Raw genomic sequence first — 26,607 nt, 5'->3', positions numbered from 1 at the left:
CTCCAAAGCTTTGCACTTAATTCTTGACAAAGAATCAATAGCCTTATAAAGTTGTTTTCAAGGCACACACAAAAATCCTCCCCAAGTCTCCTTGCCAAGGAAAAAAGACACTTTATTTTCTTTAATTTTTATTTGTTTATTTTTGAGAGAGAGATAGACAGAGACAGAGACAGAGAGAGACAGAGAGAGAGAGGGAGAGAGAAAATCCCAAGCAGTCTCTGTGCTGATTGACTCGGGGCCACGAACCATGGGATCATGATCTGAGCCGAAATCAACAGTTGGACACACTTAACCAATTAAGCCACCAGGCACCCGGGAAAAAGGCATTTTAAAAAGTAGATTCTATTAGACTCCTACCACATTACCTTAAAACCACAAATGTGAGTTTTTATGAAATCTGTTCCTTGCTTAACTACGTCTTATATGTTTGGACTCAGTTTAAACGCCTGGGAAGCCCTTCCTACCTTCACCCCACCAGCATTCCTCCTTCCTCCAGTGTGCCTGCTTGGGCTCTTTCCCTCTTCTCCTTGGCCTCCCTGCAGCCTAAAACACACCCACATTCACTCTTTATCTACCTAAACACTTCACAGCCTTGAAGGCTCAGCTAAAAATACTCCTTCCTTAGGAAGCCTCCAGGAGAGGTCAAGTCCCCTTGAATTGTGACATAGCAACTAACTAAAATACCAGTTAGGCTGCGTTCAGCTGCCAGTATGAGAAAGGCTGCCTTGGGGCGCATGGGTGGCTCAGCTGGTTAAGCGCCAGACTCTTGATTTTGGCTCAGGTCATGATCTCAAGGTTCGTGAGATCGAGCCCAGTGTTGGGCTCTGCACTGACACCTCAGAGTCTACTTGAGATTCTTTATCTTCCCCCTCTCTGCCCCTTCCCTGTTTGTTCTCTCTCTCTCTCTCTCTCAAAATAAGTTAACATTTTTAAAAGAGAGAGAAAGGATGCCTTTAAAATTACCCAGTAAGGAAATGAATCACCATGTATTATGTACTATATCGGCAAGGTTGAAAGCTCCTAGGGAAGTCGTGCTTCAGGGGTGGCTGAACCCCAACTGGTTTCTCTGCCCACCCCTTCCCCCTGGAGGCTGTCCCCACCTGCCATTCTACCTAGTCAGAGGCGGCTGCTGGAGGGAGGGGGGAGCATGGCTTCTGGTGCCTTTCCCTTAGGCATATGATCCCTTCTTCTCCCAAAGCCTCTGGAAACATCTCCTGCAACATCACTGGTCTAAATGGGCTTACGCCGCCCCATCCCAAGCTAGTATTAAGAGGTAAGATGACCAAGACAAAGTTAGAGAGTTGGTCACCTAATTTGCAACGCCCACAACATGAAGAGGGTAGTAAGTATACAGCAGACTAGGTCAAGTGGACCGGGCTGCTCAGCGCGATCGGTGCCCTGCGTCCCGACCAGCTGTCTGGGAGGCTGAAGGGATCAATAAATGAGTCTATCTGAAATGAACCTATTTCTGGAGTGGCGGGGGCATGCTTTGGTTGAGATCAGGGGTCCTCAGACTGTGGCCCCACCACCTGTTTTTGTAAAAACAAATTTACGGGAACACGGTCACACCCACTCGCGCATGGAGTGTCTCTCATGCTACAACCGCAGAGCTGAATAGTTGCAACACAGACCATATGGCTCCGAAAGCTGCAAACAGTCACTAGCTGGCTCTTCACAGAGCTGTTTCCCTGCCTCTGGCTTAGAATCACCGACCAGAATGGAACGATGCTGGCAAGGCAACCACAAGGTCCGCTGCAGTGCCTTCCTTTCCGACACTCTTCCTTTCCGACACACTGACGGTGTATATTATCTTCTTGAACATCTGGCTCTTCTGGTAGGTTCTGGTTCCCTGACGGCAATGCATGGGGTCTTTCAAAATGCCTTGGTGATGCCATGTCCTCAACACCTAGAACAGGGCCTGGCAGGCAGTAAGCACTTCAGAAATATTTGTCGGCTGGGTAATTGAATGAACACACTCCTTAAATAATCTTCCATATAAAAACAAAGGGGATGGTTTCTTGAGTGACCCACATCCCACAATAAGGACCGCATGAACCTTAACAACATTAACGTTTCCCAGGCCTCAGGGGGAAGATGTGCCCACACAGTCTCCTGGGAGAGGCAGCAGCAATGAGATTGGCTTCTCAGAAGCAGTAGAGGCAGTGTGGCTCTGGCAACTGGCACGCACACCATTAAAAACATGGGCCCCAGGGCCAGCCTTAGTGAGAATGCTCCCCCTCGCACACGTGCTGTGGCTCCCAACTGCGGTCCTGGGTTCTCCCAACTGAGCACCAGAATCTGTGCCTTCGCTCCGCTGAAGTTCAGTCTCCATCAGTGTGCAAGGAAACAGTCGCCATTTTTTAAAGATAGAACACAGGGGCACCTGGGTGGCTCAGTCGGTTGAGCGTCCGACTTCAGCTCAGGTCACGATCTCACGGTCCGTGAGTTCGAGCCCCGCGTCGGGCTCTGGGCTGATGGCTCAGAGCCTGGAGCCTGCTTCCGATTCTGTGTCTCCCTCTCTCTCTGCCCCTCCCCCGTTCATGCTCTGTCTCTCTCTGTCTCAAAAATAAATAAATGTCAAAAAAAAAAATTAAAAAAAAAAAAGATAGAACACAGAGGCAGTTTTGCAGGACCAAGGACTCGTTTTATCTGTAGATGATGCCAGTTTCCATTTTTTCCTCACCATCCCTCTAAGAGACATTAAAAAAAAAAAAAAAGCTTGGTGTGGCAAAAATTAAAACCACCAGAGTTTTTAAATTGTTAAAATGGCTTCGGTGAGTTTAGTAACATAAGAAATTATTACCAGTAGTAAAGAGGCAAGTCTTTTTTTTTTTTTTTTTAAGTTTGACATTCAAGTGTTTAATCCACAATGCTGGGAAGATATGAACTACTGAGATGCAGTAATGAAAATTGCAAAAAACAGGATATGGGTTTCATTACAACCTGCTAATTAATATAGCAACACGCAATAGCAAGAGATCAGCAAGAACAGTATTCTAATCAAGTTGAGGCATGTGTGAAACGGCCAAGAATGCCTCAAACACCAGAGAAAGAAAAATGCCAAACGCTATATTAAAATATCTCCCCTGGACACAGTTTGCTTTCCAAAAAAACCAACCAACCAACCAACAAACAAACAAACAAAAAAAGGTAAAAAACTGAAAAACAAACAAAAACCAAGCTGACACTCAACTTTGTGCCAGCATTTTCCTCTGCATTTATGGCAATCACAAACTGATCCAGACTTAGGAAAGCCTTATGGAGAAGGAAAGAAAGAGCAGTCCGAAACCTCTTATATTTTTTTATCCATGCAAATTCGTAGTATTTAACGTCCCAACTTCTCTGCCAAAAGAGCTAGTATTATTTTGAGGGAAGCAGGGTGTTTGTCATCCAATGAGTCAAACAAATCATGCTTTATTTTCAAATCCACAGGACTTTGATATGGTATCACATCGGTCCATTTTCCTCAGTTAGTACCTCACTATGAACCAATCATCAAAAACTCAATCTATCCTTATATTAGGGAAACATATATTTGCTATTATTTGGCAATAATCCTCGATGTGGGAACACCGATTCCAGAAAAACATCCTCAGAAAATAATCCAATAAAGAGAAGGCTTACTTTCGTTAAGTTTTTCATTATGATATGCCTTAAAATAACAGAAACTGGAATAGACATGATACTTAACTAGAAAGAAATAAGGAAGTGTTGGCGTAAAAGTTAGGTTTATCAACCGAGGGAAATATAATCCAATTAGTACAAGTTATCATGATGCAAGCCATATCGTACTATGCTATCTTTTTAATGGACTGCTAGGTAGAACACACTATAGCTACAAGTGAAAATGTCTGAAATTTCCGGAAAAAGTCATGAGGTGTCCTTCAGCAGTGTGTGAACTTCTAACTATTCAATCACATCTCTCCCTGCTTCTCCCACCCCTGTGGCCTCCTGATGGACTGTTCTCATGCCTCCCTGGTGCTCTCGATCTGCTGTGTTCCTGGCTTGCAAGATGCTTCTGTCTACTGCCAGACGACCCTCGTGCATCACTGTGTTCAAGACCCAGCACTCCCACAAAGCTGTCTATTACTCTGGAGTGAGATCGCTTTGGATTTCTTAGCCCTCGAGAAATCTCAGGCAGACTATAAATTCCACATAGTTCTTTTCAGCACCTGCAATAAGTAATTAACACATGATTTTTGAATGAATTGATCAATGCATATAAACTCTTCAGAGCAGGGGCTCTATCTAAGCTTTGTATCCACAATACTTCCCACAGTTCAGGCAAACGGTAGATTGGCATAATTTCACTCAACAAACGGATAAGCGAATGTGTGCGTATTGTTACACATGACTGCTAGCTGCACTACAGGGTGTGTTTTTCTTCCTTGTCTCTCTTCCACTCTCTGCTTCTAGGAAAAGTCGCATGCGGTTCTTTTCTAAAAGGAGTGCCATTGACGAAGGAAACTTACCCAGGTCAAACTGGCCAGAGACGTAGCCACAAGTCTGACGGACTTCCTCGCTGTCCCAGCCCAAGGGGTAGAGGGCACAGCCAGCACCGATCAACAAGCCTGCAAAGAGATAAGCCAAGAGGGCTTTACTGGTTCTCCTCTGCATCTCCAGGTAAAGGCAGCCGCATGGAGGGGGAGTCGATATTAGCAATACAACAGAAGGGCACGGTGTCCACGTTTTGGAAAGCACCAGCCACTGCTCCTTAAAGCAATCTAAGGCCAGTTTGATTCCATGAACAACTGCGGGTCTGCTTAAAAGGAAAACAAAAACAAAAACAAACCCCCTGAGAGCTCAGTTTGGTTCCGACTTTGCTTTTCAAAGCATCAAAAGCCTTGCAAATCCTGTTGAGGAAATACAATTCAGAAGCTTTTTAAAAAATCACGCTTGTAAGAATCCCACCAAGTCCATCATCCGTCCATGTAAACAAGTGAGTCAAGAGCACGCAAAAGTGCCTAATAGGTTATGCTTCATCATCCATTAGATTTTTTCCTTTCCAATTGAAGAATCAAACTAGAATATTTCAGCACCATCCAATTTTACCTAGGGGCAGCGAGAGCACGAAGATTCTCATGAACCACTTTGGCACATGGACCGGACCTGTTAGCTGTACTCCCAGCCGTTAGAACTCTGGTGAAGAGTTGAGAATCAGGGAGCGGTCATCCATCACAGAAATAACCTAGAAGACAGATACTTCCACAATCATCTAAGTCCTCCTTGCAGCTAAGACCAAAAGTATTGATGATTAAACTGAAGAAGGTGGTGGTTTTATTTCGATGTAAATGAAGTTATCGTGGCAGCACACTCTGAGCTGACAGCTTTTGATCGGCACGTCTGCAGTTTTGGATCGAAGTCTAAACATGGTTTGACAAGAAGCTGAATGAGACTTAGGCCCTCACCACCGGAATCCGAGGGCTAATCGGAAAGCACCCATCCTGTCGCATCAGTCCGCGGGTACTGTCATCGTCTGTAAGTCCCACAAGTGTGCTGGGCCTGTAGGACCACCACATACATAGTCTGATTGGTGACAACACCAGCACTGCCTGAGAGAATGTGGGGTATAAGGCGCTAGACGAGGGAGCCCCTTCAATGAGAAAATCCACTCACGTCGTACAGAGGCGGAATGACAGGGCCCCAAACGCCGCTGGAAGAGACTTGCAGAATTTCTGTATTTGAGTCCCTTTCTGTCCCCCTCTTGCTTCTTGGGCTCCTGGTAGATGACCCGAGCGGTTCTAACCCATACACATGGTCTAGTTATCTAAGGAGGAGCTGCTTCCCAAACCCTTCCCAACCTCTACGCTGAGCTGTGTGGACAGACACCCGCTACGAACCGACACAAATCTCCCCCTCCCCACAATCTGTCCCTTGGTCAACGGTAAAACAACCGTTTAATGCTGAGGGCCTGTGATCCAAGGGAAGGCCCACAAAGAATCACCGAAACTGCAAATCACTAATTCCAGGATGCCTTCGATGCAGTTGGATCCATCTGAATTGTGTCGAGGCTGAAAAATAACTCAGCGACGGTATGAGGTTTTGCCGACTAAGCGAATGCCCCAGGGACTGGTTTCCTCAGGACAGTATTTGTAGCTCTCTGAAGACAACTCTAACAAGTTATCCATCACCAGGTAAAGAGATAATTAGCGAGGAGGCCAAAGTTTGTGTGAATTGAGTTCCGTGAGTGTTCAAAACATAATGTGGTACCATTTCCATGATAACCCAGTTCTTAAATTAATAAGGGACACTATTTTTTTGAGAACTTGTGAGCAATTTTTTGAAGGATGACAAACGCAGAAAGAGAAAATTTTCAAATGTAAAAAAAAAGAAAAAGAAAAATCGTGACATCGAAATCATCAGTTTTCTCTTTTTCTGATAGGGAAAGAAATGATAAATAGCCTCATTTGCTAATGTCCTTTTCAGATGGCGGGAAAATGTGTCACGTATCCACGAAAGTGCCTGTTTTGATTCGTGTGATGCCAGGCACTTTGGGAACCTAAATAGAATTTTACATATGGAGCAAATTGGCGTGTGGTTTTCCAAGCGGCGGAACGCTTGGCAGTCAGGGTTCTTTTGTAGAATATTGAGCTGTCTTTATGACACTACGAAATGCAGATCCAACCATATAAATGAAGAACAATTTCATACATAGAAATTTATGTAATGTGCATGATTTTAAAAAATACCACGGGCATAGCTGACATTAAAAACAGAAGTGTTCGGAGCACGTGGGTGGCTCAGTTGATTTCGGCTCAGGTCATGATCTCGCGGTTTGCGAGATCAAGTCCCACATTGGGCTCTGTCCTGATAGCACGGAGCCTATGCTTAGGGTTCTCTCTCTCTCTCTGCCCCTCCCCTGCTTGCACTCACCCACCCACTCACTCACTCTCTCTCTCTCTCACAATAAATCAATCAACATTTAAAAAAAAGAGTATTCAGGGGACAGCAACTAGCTTATCTGGGTTTTTGTATTAATATTTATGTAGCGTTTGTATGTTTTGTCATCTGCTAAGGTGTGCTAACAGCAAAAATACCGCAGATTACAAAGGTCTGAGAAACATTTCTGAGAGAAAAATGTATGTTGCAAACCGATCAGTCTAATTGGTTCTTGCAGTTTTAGGTTCCGTAGGTAAACATCGGTGGCCTCCGGCTACCTTTCTGCTTGTTTTATGTTATGGAGACAGCAAGTCTTGGATTAAATTCAGCCAAATATCTAATGATGTTTCTTAGTCGGCTGGCACAAAAAACAGTCGGATGACCAATTCTGCAAGCCCGGTGAAACCCTCTTCCCCAAATCCATCACATAGTCATTCGAACAAGGACCTTCAACACACTGTAAATACAACAAATCTTCAACCGGCAGGTTTAGGACACTTTAGGTCAAATCAGGCAGTATCTTCCATTTAAAGGAAGGGGGGACAGGGACCAAAGAGAGTTTAGACCTGGACTGCCCAATGCAGTAGCCATGAACCACATGTCGTGAGTTCAAATTTAAGTTTATTAAATTAAACTAAAAACTCATTCCTCCAATTGCACTGGCCACATTTCAAGTGTCTGATAGCCACAGGGAACTGTTGGCTACCACACCGGACTATTTTCACAGTTGCAGTAAGTGCTACTGAAGAAGGCTCTTCTAGACCTAAGAGACCATCTCAAAAGGACGCTGGGCTGGACAGATCCTTATACCCTAAGCTTAATACTACTTATTCATGAAAATCACCCCAGCTCTTTTAGATTCTCCCTTGCTAGGTGGGGCTAGAGAGCAAGAAACTACATTTCCAAACTCTTCCGCTGGCAGAAATTCTGGCTCATGTTCTCTCAATGAGAAGCCCTCGCGTGGGATTCAGAAGGTAAAAGAGAAAACTAAACCAATTCCCCACTGGCAGCTGCAACTAGGGACATGCCTTTCTGTAGACCGTAGACATAAGATTTGGGGAGTGACTTCCCCCCAAAGTGAGGAGGCAGCCTCCTCAACATCACCCACTAAGGGCAGATCATCAGCTGTAGTTTCTTTCTACCCTTGCACTTCCTGATTTCCTGAATTCCTCTCTGTCCTTCACTTCCCCAAACCTAAGAGGTCTGTGAAACTTTAAATCCCTGGACTACATCCCTTTCTACTTGAAATACCTACAGTGGTTTCTTTCACTGCTCAGACTCTGGCCAGTACGTGCCCAACTCGTGCTGATACAGGTCTTTCTATCCTACCCTATTACTTGCACGTTATTCATTTTCTCAGTTAAAAATTCTCTCTAGGGGCGCCTGAGTGGCGCAGTCGGTTAAGCGTCCGACTTCAGCCAGGTCACGATCTCGCCGTCCGTGAGTTCGAGCCCCGCGTCAGGCTCTGGGCTGATGGCTCGGAGCCTGGAGCCTGTTTCCGATTCTGTGTCTCCCTCTCTCTCTGCCCCTCCCCCGTTCATGCTCTGTCTCTCTCTGTCCCAAAAATAAATAAAAAAAAAAAAACGTTGAAAAAAAAAAATTCTCTCTAGTACAACTTACACTGATTAATAAGCCTCAGTAAGTATTGATTGATATTAGAAGGTTTTGTGTTAATCCTCTGTGGTGTGGTCTCTGGTTAGGGAATTTATGCTAATCAATCTTTCCTGGAGTGTGAATTTCTGAAGTGAATACTCCAAATGTTAACCAACTGCCCTTAGTGTGTCGATTGGAGCCAACTAGCATTTTATTGTCCATACTGAAGTTACTATATTGTGACATAAAGTTAGAGATAATTTAACATACAAGTGAGAGCATCTTTTTTATTATCATTGAAGTATTACCCACATACAATATCTTACTAGTTTCAGGTGTACATCACAGCGATTTGATAGTTTTATACATTATGAAATGATCTTCCTGATAAGTCTAGTTACCATCTGTAACCATATGGTTATTACAATATCATTGACTATACTCCCTATGCTGTACATTACATCCTCATGACGTACTTATTTTATAACTGAAAGGTTGTACCTCTTAATCCCCTCTACCTATTTTGCCCAACTCCTTCCCCTCCCTCTCTGGTAATCAACAATCTGTTTCCTAGATCTGTGAATCTGTTTCTTTATTTGTTTTGTTTTGTTAGATCCCACATATAAGTAGAATCATACGGTATTTGTCTTTCTCTGATTTACTTCACTTAGCATAATAACATTTAGGTCCATCCATATTGTTGCAAATGGCAAGAGTTCATTCTTTTTCATGGCTGCGTAATATTCCATGATATATATCTCACATCTTCCTTATCTATTTATGTATTAATGGACACTTAGGTTGTTTCTGTATCTTGGCTACTATACATAATGCTGCAGTGAACATAGGGGTACATTATCTTTTTGAATTAGAATTTTCATTTTCTTCAGATAAATACCCAGAAATGGAAAGCTGCTAGATTGTATGTTAGTTCTATTTTTAATTTTTTGAGAACTTCCATACTGTTTTCCATTATGGCTGCACTAATATTTTGTTCTTACCAACAGTGCAAAAGGGCTCAATTTGCTCCACATCCTTGCTAACATTGGTTATTTTTTTGTTCTTTTGATAATAGCCAATCTCACTGGTGTGAGGTGATATCTCATGTGGTTTTGGTTTGCATTTCCCTGATGATTAGTGAGCTTGACATCTTTTCATGTGCCTGTTGGCCATCTATATATGTTCTTTGGGAAAATGTCTATTCAAAGTCCTCTGCTCATTTTTCAATTGGGTTGTTTGTTTTTGTTTTAGTTTTAAGTAGACTCCATGCCCAACATGGGGCTTGAACTCATGACCCTGAGATCTAGAGCTGCATGCTCTACAGACTGAGCCAGTCAGGCGCCCTGGTCTTTTGTTTTGTTTTTTTTTTAATATTAAGTTGGGTAAGGGCGCCTGGGTGGCTCAGTCGGTTAAGCGGCCGACTTCGGCTCAGGTCATGATCTCATGGTCCGTGAGTTCGAGCCCCGCATCGGGCTCTGTGCTGACAGCTCAGAGCCTGGAGCCTGTTTCAGATTCTGTGTCTCCCTCTCGCTGACCCTCCCCTGTTCATGCTCTGTCTCTCTCTGTCTCAAAAATAAATAAAATGTTAAAAAAAATATTAAGTTGGGTAAGTTCTTTATATAATTTTGGATATTAACCCCTTATTGGATATACCATTTGCAAATATCTTCTCCAATGCCACAGGTTGCCTGTTCATTTTGTTGATGGTTTCCTTTGCTGTGCGGAAGCTTTTTAGTTTGATAAAATCTCATTTGCTTATTTTAGTTTTTGTTGCCTTTGCCTGAGGAGACCGGTTGAAAAAAATATTGCTGAGACCAATGTCAAAAAGCATCAATGCTTTCTTCTGCAAATTTTGTGGTTTCAGGTCTTACATTCAAGTCTTCAGTCCATTTTGAGTTTATTTTTATGTAAGGTGTAAGAGAGTGATCAAATTCATTCTCTTACATGTAGCTGTTCAGTTTTCCCAGCACCATTTATTGAAGAGACTATCCATTCCCCATTGTATGTTCTTGCCACCTTTGTCATAGATTAATTGACCATATATGCATGGACTTATTTCCAATACTATGTTGAATAAAAGTGAGGAGAGTGGGCGTCCGTGTCTTGTTCCGGATGTTAGAGGAAAACTTCCAGCCTTTCATCACTGAGTAGTACAATGTTAGCTGTGGGTTTATCATATATGACCTTTGTCATGTTGAGGTATGTTCCTTCTATACCCATTTTGTTGAGAGGTTTTTTTTTTAATCGAAAATTAAAGTCTAATTTTGTCAGATACTTTTTCTGCACCTATTGAGATGATCATATGATTTTTATCCTTGGTTTTGTTATTGTGATGTATCACATTAATGTGCTATATACAACATCGATTGATTTGCAGATATAAACCTGCGGTGCATTCCTAGAATAAATCCCACTTGACTGTGGTATAGAATCCTTTTCATGTATCGTTGAATACAGTTGGCTAATGATTTGCTGAAGCTTTTTGCATCTATGTTCATCGGGAATATTGGCTTATAATTTTCTTTCTTTCTTTTTTTTTGTGGTGTCAGTGTTTGGTTTTAATACCAGGGTAATGCTGGTCTCATAAAATGAATTTGGAAGCATTCCTTCCTCTTAAATTTTTGTGGAATAATGGAGAAGGATGGGTACTAACTGTTCTTCAAATGTTTGGTAGATTGACCCGTGAAGGTATCTGATCCTGAACTGTTGTTTTTTGTAGGATTCTTAGGTTATTAATTCAAGTTTATTACTTGTACCAGGTCTATTCAGGTTTTCTATTTCTTCATAATTTTGGAAAGTTGTGTGTTTCTAGGAATTTATCCATGGCTGCTTTAATGGCGATAACTTCTTTAGTGTTTGCTTGTCTAGGAAACTGTCTTGCCTTTAATTCTGAGTGCCTTCGTGTGGATCTCTCTGGATTCCTCTGATTTTGGACTCTCTGTGTCTCCTGGACCTGCATGTCAATTTCCTTCCCCAGGTTAAGGGAATTCTTAACGATTATTCCTTCAAGGATGTTTTTTTTCATGAAGGTTTGATTCTGGGGTTTTATCTTGTTCTTTCGTTTGGCACATGCTCCTGTGTCTCATTTTGTTTGACTTTCTGTATTGTATTTGTTTCTACGAATTAGGCAGAACAGCTACCTCTCCCGGTCTTGAAGGAGTGGGCTTGTGTAGGAGCATCCCCTGTGTAGACTGCAGGTGCCTGGTGGCTTTGGCAAGCTGGCTACAGATGCAGCAGGCCAAGGCAGGTGGGGTAGGGGTCCCTGGGTGAGACCGTGGGGTCCCCCGGACAGGAGGGCTGGGGCTGGAGAGAGCACCGGGACCACCTTGATTGGATGGCTGAGGCTGGGGTGGAAATGGGACTAGGGGCATACACACCCGTGCCTCGTTGGGGGAATGGCTGGAGCTTATGTGAGCCAGGGGCCCATTGCATTAGAGACTAGCAGGCCAGCTGGAGTATGGACCCTGCTTCTGCCCACACTATCAGGTGAAGGAGGGGATACACACGATGATGCTCGCTGGTCCTCCAACCCCAGAGAGGGTTCTAGCAGTCCCTCACCTGTCTGGTGGAAGCTATAAGGCTAGTAAATGGATTTCCTTCCCTTATTGTCTGGTTGCCCTTTAAAGCACGATTTTTTGCTGTGCCTCTAGCTGGAGAGTGGGCCCCTCAGTGATAGCCCTCCTTACCGTAGGTCACCGAATCAGGGGTAGGGTTTCTGTCCTTGCAGTGCCTCTGTCTCTCCTACTCTTCTATACGTGGCCTGTCGTTCGTTGTGCAGAGGCTGTTCAATCGGCCTCCAGTTCTTCCTGGGGAGGAACCTCTCCAGATGTAGGTGTGGATTCTGTGTATCTGTGGGAGGAAGGGAGTCCAGGGTCCTCCTACGCTGCCATCTCGGACCTGCCCCTGAGAACATCTTTTTCATGGAAGAAATCTGCCACTTTTCAGTTTCAGCTGTGTTAAACCTCCGACCGTGTTGTAGCAATCAATGTTCCACGAAAGTGTAGTTCCAAATTCCCGAAATGACAAACCTCTTAGCTGTTATACTGTCTTCTGAAATGGGGCTCAGAGAACATTCTGGAACTTGAGGTGGTTGCCCAAATGATATTTTAGTGACCTAATAGGTTTTAATAGCTCTGGTTGCCTAATTTACTCCTGGGGAGCCAATGGTTCAGTTAGAATCTCTGGCTCACAAACTTTTATACCCTTTACATGGATTTTCTTTATTGGATTGATAAATCTGGTGGTTTATAAACTTCAAGGGCTTAATTATATGGTATTTTAACCAAATTCCTTTGTCACTGCCATAAAGGAAATCATGAAAAAATAGTCACATTATCACATTTTTTGGAAATACCCGTTTGTAGGAGCGGAAGTGAGGAAAGACACTAGGAAGCAAGGCAACAATCTGAGGAAAGTGGTAACAGAGGTGGGGTGCTCAGAGGAGGTCTGAGATCATTTGCAGCTACAGGCTCATTTGCAATTAAGAAGCAATCTATTTTTGCAATCCCGAAGGCTTCACAACTTTTAAGGGGTCATGAGTAAATCACAAATTCGTGCAAATTAGCTCAGTCTTTAGTCTGCACCTGGCACCTTGCTGAAATCAGCGATCAGGGGAGAGCAGACCGTGAAGAAGGTCAGTTTGTGGGAGGTCTTGGAAATTTAGAGAGATGTTGCTTCCTAAGAAGAATGAAGATGATAATCCAAGACACGGGTCAATAATTCTTAAAATGGAAAAAACGATGCCACTTGAAGAACGCACTGACTATTAGGCCATGCCAACCTGAATTCCCTAGGGTTTTTGCCTCACCCTGTTCCAGACAATTAAAATAGTAAAAAAGCCAGGTTGGTGGAATGACCTCTAAGAAGAAGACACTGTTCCTGGAGAAGGGACAGTACAGATAAATGCAAAGATGGAAGCACTCAGGAGCTGGGCAGCGGTGCTGTGTTCTATAAGAGATCTGCCTTTACCCCCCAACGGACCCTTGTACCTAAGTCTTAGCCTGGATACACTCTGCCTGCCCGTAAAACACCTTTGGGAGAGTCCCTGGTGGAAACTGTTCGTTTGCACGCATTGCTGGAAATATCTGCCATGATACTAATTATTTCTCAGACTTCAAGTGTGAAGTCTGAAGTCTGTAAAGAGCTCAGTGGTCAGAGTAAGTAAGAACCAGATGCTGGGAATTTTCCCCTTCTGCAAAACTCTTTCTATTCAAAGTCAGTACTTAACACGTAGCCAGGGGAATATTAACATAACAATTCGGCTCCTGCCAAAAAGGCAAAACAAACCTCTAGTCAGCCCATGCCAATTACTCTCCACAGGTGGTGAGAAAAGACTCCTCATGTTCGACTCATAAAGCCTTATTTTTTCCAGGCGCTCCTGAAAGTTTTATGTGATCTCACTTTTCTCCATGACTATCGCTCCATTCTCTTTCCACAGTTTATTATTTTTTTTTTATACCGTGACTTTTTCCACTTATGCCCCTTCCGTGGTCTCGCCAACGTTTCCCATCATCTCATCTTTTATGTTTTTTTGGACACTTTTATCCATCCTCCAGTCCCTTTATCCTCCTTTCTGTGGCAAGCACAGAGGGAAATTGTTTTCTTTACTCTTCTCAGGCAAGCTGCTCGGCCTGGTAGCCTGTTATCTGGACTTCTCTTTGGATGACGTTGGCACATTTCCAAGTCCCCGTATGCTAATTTATGTACACCATGCTCCTCCATTCTCACCCCTAGATAACTGTCCCTTTACAAAATGTGAACCACAAAATAAATCCACGGCTGGGGAGGAAATAAGAGCAAGCCAGTATTATAACTCTTCCGACCTTGAAAGCACCGTAAGGAGGAAGCACAGGTGACTGTGGAACAATGCAGGGGTTAGGGGCACTGACCCCCTGTGCAGTCAAAGATCTGTGTTTGACATTTGACTTCCCCAAAACTTAACTACTAACAGCCTACTGTTGGCCAGAAGCCTTACCGATAACATTAAGTCGATAACACGAATCTTACGTGTCATATGTGTTACAGACCGTATTCTTACAGTCTAAGCTAGAGAAAAAGTATTATTAAGAAAATCATAAGGAAGAGAAAATACATTTACAGTACTTACTGTACTATATTTGTTGAAAAAAGTCCATGTATAAATGAACCCAATCAGTTCAAACCTGTGTTATTCAAGGGTCAACTGCACTTAAATATTCTAGAAGAAGGAGGCTTGGGCAGGTTTATAAACCACACCCCCTTTCAAAGTGCTTTCTGGAAACAGGTATAGAGGATGGAAGAGGCTTGTCCAGGGCAATCCCAGGACTCCTGGATCCCAGTCCAGGGCTCTTTTCCACCATGATCTCAATGCTTGGACATAAGGCCACTCCAAGGTCACACACTTGTCACCTGCTACCTGAGTTCAGCCATAGCCGTGTTGGATTTCACCAACATCGTATTTTCCTAAGTGGGACTTTTCACCTGCAATTCTGTATTTCTTGTGTCTCAAATAATTGAAAGATGTGCCAGCACTGAACCGTGCAGCTGGCACAGAGGCATGTCAAGGGGGTCTCATTAAGTGGCTCAGGTGCTCTGACCAGTCCCAAAGGGCATTTCTGACTGGGGACTCTCAGTTCTTTCAATATGTCTTGAATTATCTCATTTCTGAAGGGTGCATTCCTTCTCTTTGAGATACTCTCACTCTTCACTTTATGCTCAGGCTCCACCATGAAAATACTAGCTGTTAAGATCTAGAAGCCTCAACACGCAGCCTGCCCCTGCTGCCCCAACAGCGGGCTATAGGCTTCACCCCCTCCCGCGAGCTCCTACCGGGATGCACTCTGCACCGTTTATTTGGGGCTCACTACCTTGCTGTAGGTATTCATAAGTAGGACGTCTCCTGGAGAGCCAGGAACTATCGGATGTTTACTTGCATCCGACTCACTGGTTCATGGTATTTGTTAAATATTAAATAGCAGTGATTTATTTATTTAGAATTTATAAAAGCCACAGCATAAGTATATAATACTTCTAGAATAGATAATATAAAATATATCATTGCCTTCATTTAGCAAAGGAGGAAGATGAGGCTTAGAGAAGCAGACTGCTGCTCGTGAAACTACTAAGTGGTAGATGCAGGCAGGGACACATGCATCCAGGTCCGTCTGAACTCTTAAGCCAATATGGCTAAACTCTACCTACTAATGCGTCCCAAATCCCCAAGGGCTCACGGTCCCAGCTCGGGGCTCACTTCCCACGTCCACGCATGTGCGAAAACCCTGCATATAAGTGGAAAAGGAAGAGTGGGGCAGAAGATCAAGATGGATTAGAAGTCATTGTTTCTCCAGGATTGACTCTCCCACCGCCTGCAACCGAAGGCAAGGGCTGTTGAGATTCCTACAGATTCTTCCTTCCCTGGGCACCAGGGAGGGAGAACCCGGCTGTGAGCTCTAGCACACAAAGAGCTCTGTCCACAAAGAGCCCGTGAGGCATAAAGATGAAAAAAATGGACTCTGCCATCGGGAGTTTAGCCAAGGAAAAGCATATCCTATCTTAACGCTAAAATACAAAATAGAAATGTGATCATTGCTGAACTATCCAAGCTATTTTCACAAATGACAATAAGGCTATTTCTTTGCTGAAAGCATCCTTCAGAAGAGAACATATTTTAGGTTTTCTTAAGATGCTTTCCCAAATGGCTCCTTGATTATTATTTCTTCTCTTCCAGTTCATGGATCAGAAGACACAAAAGACACACATCAGAATACCTGCTTTTTCACTCAGAGCAAAAACTTCACAAGCTAATTTCAGCCACGAGTGACTTGTCATCTCTGCTCTTTCTAGAGTTCCGGGCAATCACCGGGGGAAGAAAAATTTGTTTCAAACAATGAAACTTTGGAAATTTTGCCACGTCTACGTGACACTTTTCTGGTCAATGACGCCAGACTGGAAGCAACATCTTTCTAACCTTAGTAGTTAAGAAACTCCCGTTCCACTATTTCATGTCTTCAGGTCTCAGTTGTCCTCCTCTGTAAAATGGGGAAGATATCTATCTTTTGGAGTTGTTGCAAAGATTAAATGAGAGAGTGGTACAAAGAGGTGGGCACAGTACCTCACAGGAAGAGTCCAACGAATGCTCTCTATTGTTAGGGTTTGACTTTGCTGGGGCACGTGGAGGAGGCCAGAGGATTTGGTTCGAGCCAATGCGTGGTTTATACACAACCACTGGCAATCCAGTCCCCTGCTCTCAGAGAAGGTCCTCTTCTTAGACGGAATGCAGGGAGGGTTCCAGCAAGGACATTCCTGGCACGGTGAGGAATGGTCACTTGCCCCAAAAGTCCTGGCATCCACGTAACCCTCAGTAGGAACAAATAAAACAGCCGCAGCCTGATGACCCTCACGTGTGGGTAAAGAATCCATACACGACTACAAGGCCAATTAATATTCTTGTCTGTTCCATTTTGTTTTGGTTTTTGCTGCATTTTACTTTTAAAGGCGCCTTTGGCCTTTCTGTGAGGTGGGTAGAGCCAGAACTGGTGTCCCCACTTGGTAGATGAAGGCACGGAGTCACAGACAGCGGGGAGATCTGAGTTTCATCAAGTAGATAACCGCAGGCAGAGCTGAGCTGCAAACTCAGGGTACGTGACTCCTACGTCTGTGCTTTGGTCCGCAGTCTTCACTCCAACGCTGCTAGGAAGGGGGCTAATAACGCTCTGTGCTGCAGCTACACCTTGGAAACAAACAAAATGCTAATTTTCACTGCCGATAAGATAAGGTGTTTCGCGCTGTTAACAGCTTCGGGAGAGGAATAAAGACACAGTCCCGCATTTCCAGGGTAGCGAGGCTCAGTACAGGGCTTCTCAGACTCACTTGCAGCTGAAAGAGCCGGGGGCTTGTTAAAACTGTAGATTCTGGTTCTGTAGTTCTGGGGTGAGGCCAGATCTCCTGTGACTCCAAGCAGCTCCTGGTGAGACAGACATGACTGCACGGGACTGCGCTGTGGACACTGAGGGTCAAGTGGGAACAGCGCAGGCTTTGATGTCAATCATATCAGGTGCAAATCCTGACACCACCTGCCGTGACGTGTGACCTTGAGCAGTAAGCTTTTGAATTCTCTGAGCTCAGATTTTCATCTGCGTAACAGACCTAACGGTACCCATATCTTTAGCATATTTATTAGAAATAAATGGCTTAAGGGGCATGGGGCTGGCTCAGTCCGTAGAACATGTGACTCTTGATCTCAGGGTTGTAAATTCGAGCTCCACATTGCGTGTAGAGATTACTTAAGAAATAAATGGCTTAATAAAAGTGCCTACTTCAGTGCCTGGCATAAGATAAGGGCTCAGGAAATGGTAGTTAGGTATCAATATTAGTAATGATATTGTACCACTGCACCTGCAAACATTTCATTCTATCGTAGCTTCCAGTTTCAGATGCTTCATTGGCAGGTATAGGTGTTCACCAAACAGATAATACTAATCAATACTACTATAATATAGTAATACTGATTACCTAATCAAAAGCAGAGGGCTCTGCCTTACTGCTTGCTCACGCTGTTATAGCAAATATATTTTCTGAAACGAACTGCATCTCTGTAACTAAGCATAATTCTATTCTTTTTCCTCCTCCAACACTAGATTATGAAAATGGTCACACTTACAGAGAGGTTGGAAAAATTGTTCAGTGAATACTCATACACCAATGATCCAGATTCTAGGATTAATAGGTTTTAAAGGTTGTTCTATTACCTATCTACCCATTTTTCCATTCTTCCTTTGATCCATCAATCCATCTTTTTTGGGGGGTGGGGTAGGGAGGAGACGCTTGCCACCATAGCTTTCAAGAACTTGTACATATGACATCTCTTCCATTATTCATACTTTCGCCATTTTCTTCCCGTGGCCCACATAGTCTGCACAAAGCTAGCAGGCAAACACAAAAGTTTGACTCAAAAGTAATAGGGACACAACACTACCTCCTTATGGCCCGATGCTGCTAAATTAGGACCATCAACCTGGAAGTGATTTATATACAAATCTAGAGCAATGAATACCTCTAAGCTTTTCACATTCTCAAACAGCCACTCTAAACCTAAAACAGGACTGGCTTGCTTCACCTGTTTGACCCAGAATTACCTATCAGAACTTCACAAGACATTTCGCAAAGCCCAGAGTGACAACAACATAAGGGGTCCAGCACATTCCAGCCAGCCACTCAGCTCAGAGTTTTCAGCAGACACATTTTCTCTGAAGGATCACTGCTGTTTTGTACAAACTGAATCATCCCTGATTCCCTCTACAGAAGAAAAAAAGAAAGAACATAATCATCATATTTCAACATGAGAGTGTCCTGAGAGCAATGAACTAGGCTTCAACAATATTCTGTCAACAAACAAGCAAAAAACCTAGCTGTAAGTAAATTTACACTGCAAACGTAACCGATCCTGTCCCCACTTTGAAAACGTGATGTTAATTCCAAACCAGACTCTGGTCAGTTTCATGTTGGCAAACTATGGTTACCGCAGTCAGATAAATATTCAGGTGGCAAACTGTTAGGGACAAGAGCTTTGGAGTCAGACCTGTATTTGAATACTGTATCTGCTACTTACTAGTTACTGGCTGAGCAAGTCTCTTAAACTTGAACCCTGAGAGTTTCATCGATAAGATGGTACCTCTTTATAAGAGTTGTCAGGAGGATGAGATAAAATGTCCCAGCACAGTGCAGGGCATATGAAAGTAGATTCCCTCTTATGAAATAAGGCAGAAAGAGAAGGGGAAGGCAATACTCTTGAACATTTGTATCTATTTCCAGAACAGTGGCTCTAATGGAAACAAAGTGCACCACCACCAGGATGCATTGCTTTGTGGGACAGGTTTGCAGAACTTCTGAGATTGTGGGGCCGATGGTGCATGTGTCCCAAGTCTCCCAGGTAACACATCATAACTTCGCATCATAAACTAGAATGTCATCCCTGTCTACCTCCGACCCTTCCCCTGACATACCTACAGGTCTTTGTTTTGATTCCTGCTAACACACTAACTCCCTGCTCCCTTTCCCCCAGGCCTCTAAGTGATGTGCTCTGCGTGTGAGAAATAATACGGATGCCCCCATGTGCTCGCTGTGTGATCCTCCCAGGGGCCCTGGTGAGCTGACACTAGGCTCACTAGTGATGGGATTGAGGGCCCAGCAGTGCAGAATCGGCTGGAAAAGAGGCCCCCACAGCACACTGCAAGAAGTGGGCTGGATCTGGAGGTCGTGTCCTATTTGAATGGAGACAACAGTGGGATCCAGCTGGCCTATTTCCATGCAAGTCATGTGAGGCATTGCAGCTCACCTCTGGGTCTGGGGCTTGGGGACAAGGCTGTGTGTCTGAGGAGCTAGTGGGATGTAACCATGTTCCCTTGAAAGGAGGGGAGGCAGGAGAAGGGGAGTAGAGAATGAGTCTTTTCATATGGCTGCAAAAAATATTAATATATTAAGGTTTTTTTTAAGTTTATTTATTATTTTGAGAGAGAGAGAGCACGAGCAGGGGAGGGGCAGAGAAAGAGGGAGAGAGAAAGAATCCCAAGCAGGCTCCACACTGTCAGCACAGAGCCGGATGCCAGGCTTGAACCCACGAACCGTGAGATCATGACCTGAGCCCAAACCAAGAGTAGGACTCCTAACCAACTGAGCCAGCCAGACAACCCAATATTAACATATTTTAAATTATTATGAAAAGCCAGAGTCTGAAGAAGGGACATGGCTAGAGTTTAACTCAAATGGGGTCCTGACTTGGAAGCCTACCGTAGAGGAATGGCAGGAGGCTAGGGAGCCAGATGCCCTCTGGTGTGGAGCCTGACTCTGCCCTGGTTGGTGGTGACTTTGGGCAGGCCAGTGACTTTGGGCCTTAGGGTCTCCTCCTGGCCAGCATGGATAAAGCCCCTTGTACCTCTCAGGGATGGCGTGATGACCTAAGTAGTGCACGCCAACTGCCCAGGGCACAGCAGCTGCTCCAGTAGACTGTGGTTGGACAGGTCCAGTAGACCGTGGTTGGACAGTCTCAGTAGACCGTGGTTGGACAGGTCCAGTAGACCGTGGTTGGACAGTCTCAGTAGACCGTGGTTGGATAGGTCCAGTAGACCGTGGTTGGACAGGTCCAGTAGACCGTGGTTGGACAGTCTCAGTAGACCGTGGTTGGACAGGTCCAGTAGACCATGGTTGGACAGTCTCAGTAGACCGTGGTTGGACAGTCTCAGTAGACTGTGATTGGACAGTCTTCAGTAGACCGTGGTTGGAAAGTTCCAGTAGACCATGGTTGGACAGTTTCGCATGTGACAGGTCACTCAGAATAAGCCCACAGAGAGAGGACCGTGTATTTGGAGGAAAATCTCACTCTCTCGAATTCTGACATCCTGACATCATAAAATTACCCTAGTCAGTGGAGAACTCAGGTAGAGAAACCTCCTGAAGGAGTGCTGAGCTCCCTGGGGGTTTACCTTGGCCACCTGCTAAGGGTAGTAGAGGATCCTGCTTTAGTTCTGACATAACAGTACTGAGAAGGGACAGTAAAACCTCTCTCCTTACTAGTGCCCATAACCAGGACATCAAGTGCCCACAAACAGACTGATTCCATGCTTCCAGTCCCTGTTCATTTCTTTCTACGTGCTTTAAAAAAAAAAAAAAAGTGCCAGGATAAGAAGGATTTATCTTCGTATTTATTTTTAAGGTCCTTAAAGTACTTCAATCAGAGGCCCCATGACAACCTTAAAGTTGGATGCCAGGCATGTTTTTAAGAAGTGGTAAAATCTACCAAGACGAAGTGAGTAGTTAGTGAAAGACTTTCTACAAACTGAGAGGGACGAGCCTTCGGTGCAGTTTACAACCTGCCACAGTTGAGCCGCTTGAAGTTTCGAAGCTCAAGCAAATTCAAAGGATATTTAGAAAACGTGATGGAGGGAACACAGAGTGGAAATCTTCTGTAGAAATGAAAACAAGGCTTCATGCCGTGAGACGGCGCTTTCTCTGTAAGTTCTAGACACTCTGGTGGAGTCTATAACTTCTGCTCCCTAACAAAAAAATGAAAGCCTGAAGTTGGCCGGATTTTTTGTCTTGGCAAGCTACCGGAGCCGAGGCGAGACTTGAACCTATGTCTTTACAACTGGTTTTGATGCCACAGGGAGACCCATATGCCACACACATTCCACAAACACCACCACGGGGTTGTAGGGTAATTCAGAGCACAGCCTTGGCATATGACCACACGCCCCTCTGGCTTTGGGGTCCTGGATAACTCTCTTGCTCTTCTCTTGGACATGTTTCCTCAACAGCAAACTAGGAATAAAATCATACATAAAGCTGCTGTAGGATTATTGTATCTGTATATGTACATATGCATATATATAAATGCAAACATATATAAGCACATGTACACATATACACAGCCATATATAATTACGCATGTAGCCTATGTTATTATTTGAGTATAATATATACAGATTATATATGCACATATTTTTTTACTAGACTATAAGACACTTATAACAGGTTTCTACTAACTTTCCTGCTTAGGATATACGTTATTTTCACTACCTATATACTCATTAAAGTACCTTCTCACCACTAAAACAATTGGACCATATGAATATACCATAAAATCTGTGATGGGTGCCAGGGAGGAGGTACAGGTGGCCAACAGACTTAAGACAGACATTTCTTTAAAGAGATTTTTTCCTTCTTCCACCTTCTGGGATATCAGGAAAGAAAAACCTCATTTACTTTCCTGAGGTCTTTCTAGAATACCCCCAGTTCCACTGACAAACAGTAAAGCCATCTGGAATAGCTAACAGACAACAATTTGGAAGCAATTTCTTTGGAGACAGCTATAATGATTTTCCTTTTCTGTTTTCTTTCCCTCCTGAAATGTCAAGGATAACTGAAACTTTTTACTTTTCCATCTGTGATTTACTGATCAGTTCCAAACAAGTTTGGAAAGTACTTGAACATTTGTTTCCAGTCAATTCAATACTGTTTTTTTTTTTTTACTTAATTCTATTTTTAAAGTATCACATTCTGTCTTAAGTGTCTTTTTGATATTTAGAAAATATAAAATATTTAAAAACACAAATTGAAACATGATTACAACCTATTTCGCCATGGAAAAAACCACTGAGTACTTAAAATACTATTGTAAGCAGTCACAATGAAATCATTTGTATCTTTTTCAAAGAGATTATCCAAAGAGGCTTAATAAAATGAATGTAGAAACAACCCCCCAAATGGGTAAATGTGGCATCTTTCAGAGTAGAACTTGTAGAAGACAGAATCAGGAATTGCCATTCTTAGCCTGATGGTCTAGTTACCTGAATAGGAATTCTACATAAAGAACACAGCAGGGATCATCAGGTATATATATACCCAGGGATCGAAACATGAGATATAATAATAAATAATTTGGTAGAGAAATACCATATACATACATACATATATATAATATATTATTATTTTTTTATAATATATTATTATGTACATACTATGTGTATGTACAGCTGGCAGGCTGTTGGGTCTGTGCAAAGCGTAGTATTCTTTGCTATGGCGGAATTACAACACTGAAGAAGATCCATTCACCCTAGTGTCCGAGAGGAAGAAAAGTAACAGAAACAACATTTCAAGCTTGTACTTGTTCCATGTTAGCATCAAAACCAATAACTGCCATTGAAATCAGTTACATTTTGGCTGGAAAGAAGGGAAGGCGGCCCTTGCAGGATGAGTGGGGCTTTAATAAGCAGATGTGGTCGTCCCAGGTGACAGAAAGGGCACGGAGAATGGAGATGGGTGGGTGCAAGTCTGAGGAAGATAAACGTGGACTGAGGTGAGAATCAGAGAGAAGAGGAGCGCGGCGGCCAAGCAGTTGGGACGGGGTCAGTGACTCCTGCAGGAGGTCGTTAATTCTGTGCCAAGGAAGCTGGCCTTCGCTTAGTGGGCAAAGGGACCTGAAGGTTGTGAATTAAGCTCTCAAACGTAAGAGATGAAAAGGACCATCAAGATGATCTAAGCTAGCGCTTCTCAAACTTTTCCATCAAAATATTCCTAACGCAGAGGAGAGAACTCCATACCTGATGGAGTTGGGGGTCCTGCCTTACCTTGGTCCTCCTCTGAAATAGGTCTTCTTCCACTTGATAAATTATCAAGGGATGTTCCAGTCTACTCCACAGATAACCTTATCAGTTGTATAAAAAATGCTTTCTCCCAATAAGGTATCTGTGGTCCAAAAGATACTTGGTGTTCACCCTGTGCCTTCACACATGCACACGGCACCCCACCCTTTCCCCTTTCAGTGTATGTGGAGCTCAGCTAGAAGAATGAATCTAGGCTGCCCCTCAAAAAAGATGATGAAGGGACATGCCCACAGTCACAATTAGTAAAGGAATGAAAAATGCAATGATATTCCTTATCCCTGTGTCCAAAACTCTTTGTGGCAATACCACACTACTGCCCAGAAAAGAAAGCACCTGATGGGACCGGCACAGGGGCACATCACATCCAAACACGCCCAGAAGTCACCACCCAGCATGCACCTGTGAGTGAGACGCAGACCCCCCCAGCTGGCCCCAAACATGCCACCTTGTCCCGCCATTCCCAGCCACTGCCTCCCTCAGGGCAGTCTCCGGTGGTGGGAGAGAGATGGCTTAGACCAGGCTTCCCCCGGGGGGAACCGTCCCCCCACATCACAATTTCTAGCTCGGTCATGAAGGTAGAATAGAGCCTCAGACAAATGCCCCCTTTCCCTAGCGGAACTGAGCAGGTGCTAATCAAAGTCCGTCAAGCATGATTTGTACCACCAAGGGATTCCAGGGAGGCAGAAAAAGAAAAATCACAACGCCGTGTTTATCTCCCTTTCATTGCCGGTTCTGGCAACAGTATTGTAGTCAGGCAGGCTGAGTCAAAACAGTTTGCTAAAAATATGGATCAGCTGAGACCATTTAAAGCCACCTTTTATGGAGTTAACGTTAGGACTTTCCCCTTGGGCCATTTTGTGTATTCTCTCCGGAGCCTGCCTTTCCAGAGGCATCTAGCCTAAAAAACACAGTCTTTCTCCTTGCCAGGGGATCCGAAGCCTCCCAACGACTGATGAGTGGGTCTGCATCCTTCCCAGGGTCCTGGGCAACCATTCCCAAGGGGCTCCATCGGTGGGGTGGGATGCTGGGCGAGACTCCGTCGGAGTTTCTGCTGGGGAGTAATTAGTCCTATGGGTAGACCCGGTGCCCCCCGGAGGTGGGACTAGCTGTGAAGCAGTCTGTTTCAACCCTTCCCAGGATAAGTTTCTAGTTTTCCAGTCTTCAGGAAAGGCGAGGGTTAGATTCTGCAGGGTGAACTGCACACCACGATTTTATGTAGATGTTCAACGTGAGGGGAAAAGAAAATCACCCCCACAACTGTATTAAGGTTTTCACCCAACTCTGTTAGAATGGCTGCTGGTGATGACACTAAGGGGACCTGGGGGAGGTTTGCTTTCCGAGTAGATTCTATTTCCTTTACATTAAAATCAATAAACAACGGAAATGAAACTGCTTTCAAACAAAACAAGCTTTGCAAAGAGACTATTTTTAGAATGCATTCTCTGGAAATTTGCCTGCTTTACAGGAATTGGATTTTACTTAAGAAGGGAATCCAATGGAACATGTAGTCCCATAGCTTTCCATGCTGTGTGTGCCCCTCGAAGCCCTAGGGGGATCTCCATGGTGTCGAAACAGCATGCCCAGGGGCGGGGAAAGGGGCCAGGAGATCTGGAGGGGTGGAGAGATAAAGGCCCTGGGCTCCACCGTTCCTTCCATGGGGCGGCACTGTTTTTCCTGCTCTCATACTGGGTTTCCATATGATCTTTTATATGAGGGAAAGGTTCAGCTCCTAAATATTTTTGGAAACTACCTAACTTGGTCTTGTGGGCTGAGTCGTGTCCCCTCTCCCCCACTGACATATGTCCTAATTCCCAGTCCCTCAGAATGTGATCTTATTTGGAAATGGGGTTGCTGTAGATGTAATGAGTTACGACGAGATCACTGTGGAGTAAAGCAGGCCCCTACCTCCGACATTACTGGTATCCTTTGAAGAAGACACCTGCTCACAGAGGGAAGACAGCCATGTGAACATGACATGGGATGTCAGGCTGCCACAAGCCAGGAACACGTGGGGCCACTGGAAGCTACGAGGAGGCAAGAAGGTTCCCTAGAACCTTCAGAAGAGGTGGAGCCCAGCCCATACCTTGATTTCAGACTTCCAGCTTCCAGAAGTGAAAGAGAATTACTCTCTGCCGTTTCAAACCATCCAGTGTGTGACCCTTTCTTACAGCAGCCCTAGGAAACTAATGTACCCAGTCAAAGCGATTTTCTTCTCTCACCGTTTCATTGTTTTACCCTCTTAGGCAATATATTGATGAAGGAAAGGACATTTTTAAAACACGCAGAAAGCGCTTTTCTCAGTTTCTCAGCTGACTTACCGATTCCGGCCCTTAATCCTCACCTCCAGGGCATATATCTCTTAAGGAAATGCCTCCCCACACAGACAGACACGGGGGCCCCGGTTTCTCCAAGCACGACCCTGAGGTTCGAGGAGGAGACCGCACTCAGATGCCACACGCCGGTGCCGTAAATCCCTGCCTTACCGCTGGGTCAAGGAACTAAGGCCAGTCAGGGATGTTCATGTTCAGAACTTGGAGAAAGCACACTGACACATCAGACGCAGTTACCCACGCGTGCTTGGCGCGTGAGACACAAGTGGTTTGGTGATAATTCATATGCAAATAGCTTCTTTCTCTGAAGGGCTTAAAGAAAGGTACAGCAGACTTTTATTTCATTAATCCTTGCAAGCCACCCATGAAGAAGGTAAAGTAAGGTCGTACCTCCTCCCCCTTCTCTGTGGTTCATCTCAAGGTTGGCCGCTTGTTTTCCTCTTTATTCTTGTGCTCAGCAGCATGGTGGAATTTCTCTCCTTCCGCTCTACAGACTTTTATTTTGAAGCTGTGTTCATGTTTCCCTAGAACCTATTTCTGGCAGCTCCTGGTTAGTAGAAGAAAATTATCCCCGTTTCCCAACCCCCACCTCTTTTTTTTGGGCAGAGGAAGGCTTCTCAGAAGGCCAATCTATTCTGAAACTACCATTTATTTAAAGTTTGTGCTCCTGA

The 26,607-nt window shown here is 44.2% G+C and overlaps 1 protein-coding gene across 2 annotated transcripts in view; it reads right to left on the bottom strand.

The window, feature by feature from the left end:
• LHFPL6 (LHFPL tetraspan subfamily member 6) overlaps nucleotides 1–26,607 on the bottom strand; it is a 249,889-nt gene that overhangs the window by 25,898 nt on the left and 197,384 nt on the right. The window contains exon 3 of one of the 2 annotated variants that reach the window (XM_019447687.2): nucleotides 4,473–4,571. The exons of the other annotated variant lie outside the window; for it this stretch is intronic. Coding sequence (XP_019303232.1) covers nucleotides 4,473–4,571 — 99 coding nt within the window. The remainder of the gene's footprint in view (nucleotides 1–4,472; nucleotides 4,572–26,607) is intronic. 2 annotated transcript variants of the gene reach the window in all.

The sequence above is a fragment of the Panthera pardus genome, unplaced genomic scaffold (genome assembly GCF_024362965.1).
Source record: "Panthera pardus isolate Hobbes unplaced genomic scaffold, ASM2436296v1 HiC_scaffold_1, whole genome shotgun sequence".
NCBI lineage: Eukaryota > Metazoa > Chordata > Mammalia > Carnivora > Felidae > Panthera > Panthera pardus.
This window is presented reverse-complemented; position numbering and strand designations above follow the sequence as displayed.